General features: G+C 49.4%; 1 protein-coding gene across 4 annotated transcripts in view; it reads right to left on the bottom strand.

Moving 5' to 3' along the window:
• The window catches only part of LOC123352682 (dual specificity testis-specific protein kinase 1-like), a 70,309-nt gene extending 58,167 nt beyond the window's left edge, over positions 1-12,142 (bottom strand). For 2 of the 4 annotated variants that reach the window (XM_044993128.1, XM_044993129.1), the window contains exon 1: positions 74-294. In XM_044993128.1, coding sequence (XP_044849063.1) covers positions 74-149 — 76 coding nt within the window. In that variant the 5' untranslated portion in view covers positions 150-294. Of the gene's footprint in view, positions 1-73; positions 295-12,023 lie in introns of those variants that run through there. The other 2 variants (XM_044993132.1, XM_044993134.1) reach the window with 2 other exon arrangements.
• Positions 12,143-12,376: the final 234 nt, after the last annotated feature.

Genomic DNA, 12,376 nt, shown 5'->3' with positions numbered 1-12,376 from the left:
CTCCAGCCCCTTCCCCCGGCCGGCTCAGCCCCGCTCCCGCCCGGCGGACGCTGGCTCCGCGGCGCGCACTCACCTGCTGCCGGCTGGGCCAGCGGCTCCCGGCTCCTTCCCTCGTGCGCTGCGGCGGCGAGAGGAGGCAGAGCCCGCATGGGGCGCGAGGGCGCCTCGCTCCGCTCCCCGGGGAGCTCCGCGCCCGGCAGCAGCAGGCGAGAGGCAGCCGAGCCCGCCGGCGCTGGGAGCGGGGCTGAGCGCAGCGCCTGCCTGTCTCCTCCCTCCTCCCGGGCAAGCTGCGAGGGGCTGAGCGCAGCGCGTCCCCCGCCAGCGCCGCGCCGAGCGGCTGCTCCGCATCGCACAGCCCGGGCCGGTGCAAGGCGGCCCCCCACCGGGCACCCCCTGGCGGTGCAAGGCCCCCACCCGGCTCCAGTCGTGCATTCCCCTGGCGGTGCAAGGCCCCCACCCCGCCAGCAACGCAGCCCTCCCCAGAGCAATAGCCCCACCCTCTAGTGCACCTCCACCAGCCGCCCCCGGGGAGCCATGTACACACCCAGCCCAGTGGGCTCGCTAATTCTTTTACATCCATGTGGGGAATGAATTCTGTTATGTGCACCACTATGGAGGTGATGTGTGTTGGGGGTGGGGCCAAGGGCTTTGGCTGTGGGAGGATGAGGGTTCTGGGCCGGGGGTGAAGGGCTTGGGGTGCAGGAGGGAGCTGGGGGGTGGGGGTTGCAGGCTCTGAGGTGGGGCTGGGGATGAGGGGTTTGGGATGCAGGTCGCCCCAAGGCTGTGTCAGGGAGAGAGGACTCCCCCCAGCCCTCTTGCCGCAGCAGCTTGGGGCTAGGTGACAGGCGCCTCTCCCCAGCCGCAGCAGCTCCGGTGGGGCTGGGCTTGGCGGGTGGAGGGGCTTCTCTCCCTGGCAGCTCCGGAGGGGCTGGGCTGGGCCGGCCCGGGGGAGGGGTGCCTCTCCGCACCTGCAGGGCCCTAAGCCTGCTGCGTGGCTGCACAGTTTACAGGGAATTTAATCTCCACCATCCACCAGTGCACTGTACCCCCATGCAATCCTCCATTGCCCCCACCCTTCACTACAATGCACCCCTCCCACCAGAGACATGCAATGGCACCCAGTAGTCCAGAGCAATGCACCTTGGTGTATTCAGGTCACACTCCCTCTCTCAAGAGACAGAGCCGCTGTTACCTTTCATCCTCTCTCCTGCTACCTTTCCTGGGCACAGAAAGCCAAGGAAATTAAAACCCTCCCCCCGAATCCCTCACCACTAACTAAGCTCTGGCTCTCTATAGGATGACCAGATGTCCTGATTTTATAGGGACACTCCAGATTTTGGGGTCTTTTTCTTATATAGGCTCCTATTACCTCCCACCCCATCCCAATTTTTCACACTTGCTGTCTGGTCACCCTAGCTCTCTATGAAATAACCCCATGACTGTTCCTGGGCTCTGACATGTTCAGGAACTTTCTCCTCTCTCTGTATTTCCCCTGGGGATTTCATTCCAGTTTGCTGAATATGAAGGAATGAGCCTTTTTTACCTTGGGCTGCAGCATGGAGAGTTTTGTGTAGCATTCCCCTCCCTCCGAGAATATCACTCATAAATCAGTGTCAGCAGGTGTGAATACCTGACTGCTGTTACTAGAGAGTGCAGTGGAGCGTGCTGGGGACAGAGCTGAAATCAGAGACATGCCTTCAGATCTTGTGTCTATCTAGTGCACCCAGCACCAGAGAGCTAGATAGCCGAACTCCAGCAGATTTACCCAGGGTAACCGATGACTGAAATCTTGTATTTGCACCTCCCTTTCCTTGTATTGAGGCAGAAGAGCTTGTGTGGGCAAGGGATAGAGACCTAGCCAACCTGCGTTCTATACTTGGGTCTGCCAGCTCTGGCCTCCGTTCCGGCCAGTCATTTCACCTGTCCGTGCCTCTGTTTCCCCTCTCACATTTTGTTGGCCTCCTTGGCTATTCAGTTTGCAATCTGAGGCAAGCACTGTCTGCTATGAGGTGCTAATTGTCCAGTGTCTAGCACAGAGGTGGGCAAACTACGGCCCGCAGGCCACATCCAGCCCACGGGACCGTCCTGCCTGGCCCCTGAGCTCCTGGCCGGGGAGGCTAGCCCCCAGCCCCACCCCTGTCGTCTCTCCTCCCCCACAGCCTCACCTTGCCGCGCCGCCAGCGCTCTGGCCTGCCGCTCCTGCTGGGCAGCAAGGGTGGCGGGACTGCGACCTCCTGCTGCTCTGAGCAGTGTGGTAAGGGGGCAGGGACAGGGGGAGTTGGATAAGGGGCAGGGAGTCCCAGGGGGCAGTCAGGGGACAGGAAGTAGGGGCGGTTGGATAGGTGTGGGCGTCCGGGGGGGTCCTGTCAGGGGGTGGGGGTGTGGATAGGGGTTGGGTCAGTCAGGGGACGGGAATGTGGGGGTTGGATGGGAGGCGTCCCAGGGGGCAGTTAGGGGCGATCAGGGGACAAGGAGCAGGATGGGTTGGAGGTTCTGAGGGAGGCAGTCAAGGGGCAGGAAGTGGGAGGGGGAGGATAGGGGGCAGGGGCCAGGCTGTTTGGGGAGGCACAACCTTCCCTACCTGGCCCTCCACATAGTTTCCCAACCCCAATGTGGCCCTTGAGCCAAAAGGTTTGCCCACCCCCGGTCTAGCACCATGGGGTCCCAGTCTCAGCTGAGGCCTCTAAGTGCTACTTTAATGCAAATAATAATGTGTGGAGCTATTATTTTAATTTCATTTATTTACATTTATTTAATATTGGTTGCTACATTCAAGGAAGGGTGCCAGGCCATTCAATAGGGCTATTAGCGGACTAGATTAGCCTTCTTGCGGAAGGAACATCCCTGCTGAGCAGGGGAAGTGGTATGAGATTTCCAGTGGCTACCTGCATCCATAACACCAAACACATCCACGCCAATGATCTGTGTGATGGTCGTGGATTTCCGTATGTTCACTAGTCCTTTGGGTCTAGTGTTCCTGCCCTCATTCACACCCAGGCAACACCATTGACTTCAGTGAGGTATAAGTGAGATCAAAATCCGGCCCTCTGCCATTCTCTGTACTTTAGAGCCCAGTTGGTTTCCTGGATGCGTGTGGAAAATGTGTCCAAGTTATAAAACATCAGAACCATTTATGTCCAGGAAGTGAATCTCCAGGATACAACGGGACAACAGTCGTTAAATCATCAATGCGGACAAATTCACTCAGGGCCAGGGAGGAAGTCGGTTCATGTGAGGACGCTGCAGCACCCCAATTAGGAGAGACAAAAAAAGACTCGGTTGTCTATGAGTGTAAGTTCTGAAGGGGGCAGAGCTACCAGACAAAAAAGGCTGAGAATGCAGAAAGTGGATTTCAAAGCAGCCTCACCAGACAGCTCAGTGCAGCATTTAGAAGTGAGTAGCAGATGAAGTGCTTAATGGCTACCAAGTACCTGACCTTAAAGCTGTTTACTGCCTGTTCGCTACTCTGGTCTAAACACCGGTGCTGTGATGCAGCTGGCTAATGATGAGAAACCATTTGTGTAAGTCTCCTTTCCAGGAAGGGGTAGAGCTGGAAAGCACAATGGGCTCCACAGTTACCATCTTTCAAGATCTTTGTGAGGTGGTTCAGGGATGTCTGCGGAGCATAGATGCAGTTATGATCAGAGGACCAGATCCTCAAAGATATATAGGCACCTGACTCCCATTGAAATCATTCAAATACCTTTGCAAATCTGGGCCTGAGACCCCAGCCTACACAGCCCCCAGTTGAGGAGTGCCTAAGTCATGGGACTAGTCTTGCTGATTTCAGGCAGGGCCGGTGCAACCATTTAGGCAACCTAGGTGGTCGCCAAGGGCGCTGGCATTTGGGGGGCACAATTTTCTTCAGCAGCGACCGCGGCGGCCGGATCTTTGGCCGCCCCGGTCGCCGCCGGCGTTTAGGCAGAGGAAGCTGGGCAGGGGAGTGCGGGGAGGGCTGCCTGCAGCAAGTAAGGGGGGGGTGGCACGCAGGGGAATATATACTTAAATATATACTTCTGGTTTTTGTTTCAATAAGACCTAAGTATTAAGTCCTGAAAGAGACTGTTGTAAACAAAACTAATAACATCACTTTCAAGGCAATAGTATATGGAGAATAATCATATTGTACTGATGAGAAAAAATTAGGGATAAAATGTCCTTATTAAAAAACACTAAGGAAAATAAAAACTATTCAGCAGTAAGTGCCCACACACAGCAGCATTGCTATTATAAATTATAGAGCCAAAGTCAGAGCTGGTGTGTAAGGTGTGGTAGATTAGACTCCCTTACACTAATTTAGACTCCCTAACACTTACCCCACTTCCCAACCCGTAAGTGTAAACTGATGCACCATGTACTGTAATAATGACAGCAGGTAGAAGTGAGTTACACCTAATAAACTCCTTTCCCACTCACCTAGAATCACCTCTGAACTTGCCCTGGGTGGTTTGAACCTTAAAGAGGGGGCGAACAAGAGGCAGCATGATCAAGGTATACAAAATAGTGAATGGCATAGAAGAAAGTAGATTGGGAACATCTATTTACCTTCTGCCGCAATACGAGAACACGGGCACTCAATAAAAGTGAAAGTCAGCAAATACAAAACTGCAAGAAAGAAACTCTTTTTCTTCCATAATGCATAATTAGCCTGGGGAATTCACTGCCACATGAGCTGTCACTGAGGCCAAGAGCTGAGCAGGATTCAGTAAAGGATTTTCTATTGATATGGATAACAAGAATATCCATTGCTCTGAAGAGCTAGTACTGGCTACTGGCAAATACAGGATATTGGGATAGATGGACCTGTGCTCTGACTCATCCTGGCAATTCCAATGATAACCCTTACTTTAGAAACGAGAGAACTGTATCGTAAGATAAGTTATGGAACTCAATTTGAATCTGCCCTAACGAACCAGCCGATACCAAGCACTGGGTTATTTTGCGTAAAGCAAGACGTGGTCTCCCCAGCATGAAGGATCAAAGGATCTTTTTACTATAATTCATGAGCCTGAGTTTATTTTGCTCAGTCAGGGTCAGGAGAACCATGAGTGACCTAATCAGTGAGCCGCATCGCCAAAGCTACCAGGAGACACAATCTTCTACCTGTGACAATAATTCTTTGTCGTTTCACTGTGAGGCCCATGATTTACAGGGTTTTCCTTTAGAATGTTTAGGGAGTTTATTGCGTGTAAGTTGACTGACAGCCAAAATCCTCCATCTATGTGTAGAATCGGGTAAAGCGTGGGGAGCAACAACGCAAGCTCCTCCAGGCTGGCCTCTGGAGTTCCGTCTCCATGACCCACTCAACCCTGGGCCTCCACTGCCAAGAAGGGGGCAAATTATAGGGGTAGTTTTGTGATGTGAACTAGGAACTGAACACACACACACACACCCCGCTGACTCTGGTTGTCAGATGGGAATAAATTTTGGTCATTAGCGACCAGGGCAAGAGCTGAAAAGGTGAATAGTCTATTACACGTGTAATAGAATCACGTCACAGTGAAACATGTCATACAGCTAAACTTCTGTAAAATATGCTGTGTCCGGGGTCTGAGCAAGAAGTTATACAGAACATGGCATAGGCCAGTGAATTAACTAACCACTACTTTATTACAATACAGCCTCTGCTACTGCAATCTCTCCAGCTAAGCTTCATACAAGGCTCAATTTTCAAATGCAGGAGCCTAAACATACATATAGGCAGCTAAATACCCATTTTAGGTGCCTAATATGAAAATTTAGGTGTCCAAATATTGCTTAAGCTACCCAGCTTTGAAAACTAGGCTCTGTAATGTAATGGCTTCTGCATTTGTAGCAGGGCCATCTCCTGGGATATGGCAGACCTGTCCACATTTGTTTTCTCCTGCCACCTCTGATGGTGGAGAGAGGGATAGCTCGGTGGTTTGAGCATTGCTCTACTAAATCCAGGGTGGTGAGTTTAATCCTTGAGGGGGCAATGTAGGGCAAAAATCTGTCTAGGGAGTAGTCCTGCTTTAAGCAGGGAGTTGGACTAGATGACCTTCTGAGATCCCTTCCAAGCCTGATATTCTAGGATAGGGTCAGAAGGGCTTGTGCTTTAGGAACCTAAACTTGTGACTTCTATTGTCTTTGTCACAGATATGCAGTTAACTGGCAACTGGCCTATACATTTAATAAATGGCCATAATCCTTACAATGCAGTAATGCAAAATGTTCCAGGATGTAATTCCCAGTATTAAACTGATCTTGAATCCAGCTCACCTTGTTGTATAATGTACTTTATACTCCCACTCTCATCCATACATATAAACCTTCCTGTCTCCCTCCCTCTGGAACTTACTATAGTATCAGAACATAGTTCCTGGTGTTACATGCTGGAATGAGGCTCTATCAATAGTTTGCAAATCAGACCCCCTTGTCTGCTGCTTATAGTCAGATCTCCTGAATTAATGGAAGACGCCACAGCTCAAATTCTTGTTGGCACTAAGATGTCCCAAGCACCAGCACATCTCCCCTTATTTGGTGCCAGTGCAATTTCATACCCTTGTCAACGTCCTTTTCTTCACTCACAAGACTCTTAATAACAACTTTATCATCCTAGTGTTTCTCTCCGGTCCTCTTGCCCCCGTTGCTCACTCATTTCTGAATTGGATGATTATTAGGCACATGCCAAATGCTGACCTGAAATGCCCTGAGCAGAGCCTTTGAGCAGCCACGCATCAGCAGCTCTGGAATCCACTCCAAGCTCAACATCAGACAGCCGTATCTGGTCTGGTTTTTAAATTGAGGTTTTAGACGTGCTTTCTTACCACTGCTTTCAGTCAGTTTAAGGTTATAAAGTGATTTGGGATTGTTGTGAAGGATGCCATAATCCCAGTGTTTTGTTGTCATTAAAATAATTAGACACATGCTGAACTTCTAAAAGTCTCCCTGGGAGAAGCCTATCTACTCCCCCAGCAACTCTTTTGAAACAAAGACGTAATGAATCCTGGACCTTTAGCTAAGGGGCCCTCTAGTGGTTCCTTCTATATTTTCAAGAAGGCAGGAGCAGCAGCATCCTACAACCCAAGCAGTACACATGATTTAGTGTACAGTGAGGGTTGCAATCTGTCGTGAATTTTGTAGTTTTCATGGGTGGACATTTAAAGGCCCCTGGTTGGGCTTTGTATCTGGCTGTGACAACTGTTGTGTCAACACATCATGTGCAATACCATTAAGCCACTCAGATGTAGACTATGTTGCTGTTGTAAGAATTTGGTCCCCATGTGAATGGGTTCCCTAGCACTGGAATGGGTTACCTAGGGAGGTGGTGGAATCTCCTTCCTTAGAGGTGTTTAAGGTCAGGCTTGACAAAGCCCTGGCTGGGATGATTTAGTTGGGGATTGGTCCTGCTTTGAGCAGGGGGTTGGACTAGATACCTCCTGAGGTCCCTTCCAACCCTGATATTCTATGATTCTATGAAACCTGAAAATTCACAACTGTCATAGCCAGTGTCATCAAATGCTTCATAGAAAGGGTTCATCATAAACCAAATCCATCGAGAACATGCTAAAACTGTCGGGGTTCACCAGATAGATCTGACAGAACAGAGAAAAACTGTGGTTCCGTCCCTGCTGAAATGGCAGAGACTTGCATGCCTTTTCCTCCAGCACATCGATCCCAAGGAGAGACACTTTGCCTTCAACCTTCCGACAAGTGATATCCAGGTGTCCCTGCAGGACCTAGCGGAGCAACCCAAAGGTGAACTGATATGCAAGGGGAGATTGCCCAACTAGGATCTGAGTCTGGCGGGCTGACGCACGCTTGTCCCTGAACTATGGAAAGGCTGACCAGGGTGTTCATGTCCCTGGAAAGGACTGAAGCCATTCCATAGGTCATTTGATACAATACCCCAGGCACTAGGCCTGAAGAACAATGACTCTCAACTGGACTTCCCCAGGGAGCCAGATATTTATGGCAATCGCTCACTTGAACTGTAAGTGTTTAAGCTTCTGTACTGTGGAGATTTATCACCTTTCGCTTTTCTGTCAGCCCTAGTAAAATACCCTTTCCCACATCTCTGAGTGGCTATTGGGACCCACCACGGCTAGTCCTTGCAGGGCCTTGCTGCTGAAGAATCTCCAGTGCTTGCCACTGACAGCCATGGCACACCTAGCACGCTACTGGCACCTTAGGGGTTTGGTGTACTCCATCACTGAGCAGCCCTCTTTACACCCCTCTTTGGTCGCAAGCTCTGAGATTTGTCCCCAAATCCTTGCAACTGTAAGGGGCCCTACTACATAAGGGTTGTCTGCCTTGTCCTCCCATGTTTTAAGTTAGTCCATGACCCTTTCAGGCCTTAATCCATTTTCAGCAGACCATTAAAAAAAACCACTGGCTGCATTTCAACTTCCACTGCCACACATGGTCTTTGCTGGTGACACTCAGGGCACATGCACAAAGCAGATCCGCAGCTGGATTTTGAGGTGCCAGGTGCAGTTTGCAGGGCTGAGCAGGTAGAAAACTTAGCCCTATCTAAAATGCCTACAGTCAGGTTTCTTGCTCGAAACACACTGATTCTTATGGGGATTGACAAATTATGGAACTTGTTCCGAACTCCGACATGGAAAGACCTGCTTTGCTATTAGACATTGCTGGCTGCAGCATCTCAGGCAGCTCGGTAAGGAGTGCAGGGCATATTTAGCTATATTCGGCACATTTCACCAGTGAATTGACTGTCCCTTTAAGGCTTGGGCCCCACTGGAGAAACCCACAGTGTGTCAGTGAAAGCAGATACCAGTAGAGAGCTGCCTAAGCCACAAAGGTCAGATCCAGCTGGGAACGTTCCCGAAGTTCAGGGGAGTTTGGAGCAGTGGTTGATTAAGTCCATCTCTGTCATTGTGGTGATGTATCACAGTGCTATAGGTGTGCGCGGTACTGAGCAGGCATAACAAAGGAGAAGTCGAGAGTCACTTACACCCTGGAAACCAGACCTTTAGACGCTGCACGTACAAGACACAGTAAGTTGCTTTCCCAGGGCTGATGTTACAGCTTGAAAAAATGCCAAATGAAAACACATCCGCTCCTGCTAGTAGGCAGATGTTATCAATCGTCAAGGATGTTCAAGGTTAGGTTGCTGGAGGCCAAGAATCAGCTGCTGAAAACATGGGCATTTAAAGCTGATCCTGCTCCCACTGGGGGATTTGCCAAGGGAGCAGGTGTGGGTGCTTAGCAAGAGATTAGCAAGGGGAGAGAAAGAGCCTTTCACCTGCAGCTGACAGTTCTAAGTCAGGCGAGGTCAGTAGCTAAAGTCCCCACCAAAGGACAGCTGTTTGGCCTAAATGAGAGCAGCTGTCAGGCTCAGTCCAAGTTCTGGTGGACAGGTGTCTCCATAACCACCACTGTCTGGGCCCAGTGGATTGAAACCACGGGTTGAAAGGGCTACAGAGATGGGAATGCCCAATGGTCTAGGCCAGGGGTTCTCCACCTGGGGGTTGGGAACAAGTATCAGGCAGGCATGTGCACCCTACCCTTCCCATGCTGGTAAATGGGAGGATGGGCAGCTGGCTGGGAAGAGGATCCTGGGCTGGGCAGGTGAGCCTGGCATGGAAAAAGGGGGCAGAGTATGGGAAAGGATGAGCACCACAGGCCTGAGTGGTCTGGAGAGGCACACTGGCAGGAAGCAGTGTAAAGGAAGCTTTCACTTCTGATTAGGCCTTCAGTCTGCAGGGCTGTCAAGCTAGTGTCTTCTAGCTCCTCCAGAACCTCCTGCTGGGATTCTGGCTGGACTTTTCCCCAGGCCTGCTCCTCTCTGCACACCCTATCTGTGGCACACAAACTTAGGATCATAGAATCATAGAACTGGAAGGGACCTCGAGAGATCATCTAATCCAGTCCCCTACACTCATGGCAGGACAAAGTATTAGTTGTGAGATCTTCCCCTTAACCTCCTCCTGGTACTGGCCAAGATGGCCATCTCCAATCCAGGAGGAGGCAGCTCGATGGGGAGGTTCTCTGTGGCTGTGGAGCCTACTTCAACACCCTGTTACATGCATCTGGGGAGAGATCCTCTGGGGAGCATCCACGGACTCCCTGGATTACTTTCTGAAGCAGTGGTCACTGTCCGGGGTTTTCTGCTTGGTGTCCCCACTGGGTACCCTTGGTTTGAATCTTTGCCCCCACTCCTGTTCCCGTTTGATCATGTGTCATCCCAAGGAATCATTTGGCTGAGGGGGCAGGCCTGTGGTACTACTTGCCCTCCCAGAATTCAGCTGGACTAGCCTCTTCCAGGAGGAAGGGTAGCAATCACTTGAGAAGGCAATTTGCTCCCCTCAGTAATGCTATTTCATGTCAGCATTGATCCTGTTTCCCACTGTCACCAATATACACAACACGTACAGGGAAAGGAATTAAGTCTGGAATTAGTGTGACCCTCCAGAAATCTTTCACTGCACTGCCCAGCAGCAGCAGAGGCTTCTGCCACAGTCACTGTCATTAAGGCGCTGAGTCAGCACAAAGAGAAAGTCTGTTTTCTCCCCAAACTTGTGTTAATTAGTAATGCTGAGAAATCAGGATTTCAGGGGCCACGGGGGAATTTACACCCTTTTTTAAAAACCAATTTTACCCCCAACCCAGAAAGTCATTGAGGCAAATAAACTAAGAAGGTTCACCAAAAAGGATCTGATATTTATAGGAGCAGGAATAGCCCTCGTGATTACTTTGATGAGGTTAACCATTTAGAGGTGCTGGACATTCATTTGGTGGCCAGTCTGGAATTTGTCAGGATTCTACATTTCAAATGTTATCAACCTTCATGCTTCAAGGCATAAGCTGTACATCTGTGGGGCTCAGGAGGAAATGTTCCCACCGATGATACATTGCGGAGTTAACCAAGCACTTTTGTCACTTTCCTGTGTGGCTTTAAATTCAATCCCACATCCTCCTTCCAACTGCTAATGAAGTTCCTGAGCATCTAATATAAAAGATACCACTTGGATCTTAAAGGAACTGTGGCTGTTTCAGAAACGAGGATACATGGATCCTACTTCCCTGGTTTAAGGGAGACAGGCACAAGCTATGTATATGATTTGTAGGGCTCCTTTACAACTGATTACACACTTGATCCTTCTTGTCATCTTAAACGGGCTTCCAACATTCTGTTTTCATATTTCTAATCTAGGGCCAAGGGAAGTGAATTACCACAGCCAATAAAAAAGCTCTTTACACTGAGCAGTATTGTTGCTGATCTGAACAATAGAAGCAGGTCCCAGGAAGGTCAGCCCACTGCTGCAAGCAGTTTCTCTTAGAAATATGATGATACATTCTGTTCTATTCAAATAGCTTCCTTATCACTGCCTAGGTGTTTGTGAGCAAGACAGCTGTGATGCACCAACTTTGAAAGGAGGATAATGGAGCAACCCCATGTAAGGAATCCACTAGCCCCTGTGCAAGTGTCTCAGAATGGGAGCTTGGGAATGAGTTAATCTAGGGGGAGAGATTTATGCAACCTCAAAATAAATATCTGTATAAATGCAGGTCTTTAGAAATACAGGAATATCAATCATTTTGTTTGAGCAGAAAGGTTCTCTGGGTCCCTCTGCTTTTTCTCTTTTATTTCCCTCCTATTATTTAAGACAGATTGCTCCGTACACTACACCTTTCCACAGTGGATCAGTCAAAGATGATATTTAAATAGGTACACTTGGATTACAGTTTTACAAGGTAAATTCTGGTTGAAGTTTACTCTTACAATTGCCTCTTTGAAATGGTATCTTGTCCTGATTTATGCAGAATTGTTTAAATTTGTATTTATCCAAAATGATTGGTCAATTTAATACAAATAAATTACCAACATATAATTTTACCGTTTCTAAGCTAAATCACCTTAAATTGCATTGCCTAAAAGATGCATTACAAGAGGCAGCAGGAAATAACTTGCCTTGTGAAACATCTACATACCCACAATCATTTTAAATGGTAAATTAAAATGATGTCTTAGGTTATAATTACACACTAACGTACTTAACCTGGTTATTTTTTAAAAGACTGAAAGCGAAAACACTCACCCAGCAGGTTAAGGGCGGGAAGTAGAGTCCTGATGGAGCAGGGAAGGGTGAGCAAGGAGCAGGTGCAGGGGGGAGAGTCCTGATGGAGCAGGGAGGGGAGGCCGCTAAGGAAACCAAACATTCTGTGAAACATTTTGAAAAACTAGCTGTTATTTGTAAAGCACCCTGTGTTCTAAAAATGGAGGCAGGAATGGAATAGCCACACCCGTATCCATAGGTGACGCGTGTGTGGGGGCTGCACATAGGGTCACATGCCCCCCAGCTTTCTACCAGGGTCGGAATCAGGCTGAGTGTGGCTGAAGAGGTGCCTGGGCAAGGCACCAGCAGCGAGTGCTCCTGCTGAGTCCCACTAG

The sequence above is a fragment of the Mauremys mutica genome, chromosome 18, assembly GCF_020497125.1.
Source record: "Mauremys mutica isolate MM-2020 ecotype Southern chromosome 18, ASM2049712v1, whole genome shotgun sequence".
In the NCBI taxonomy this organism is placed as follows: domain Eukaryota; kingdom Metazoa; phylum Chordata; order Testudines; family Geoemydidae; genus Mauremys; species Mauremys mutica.
Note: the sequence above shows the minus strand (reverse complement) of the source record. Positions and strands in the feature narration are given on the sequence as shown.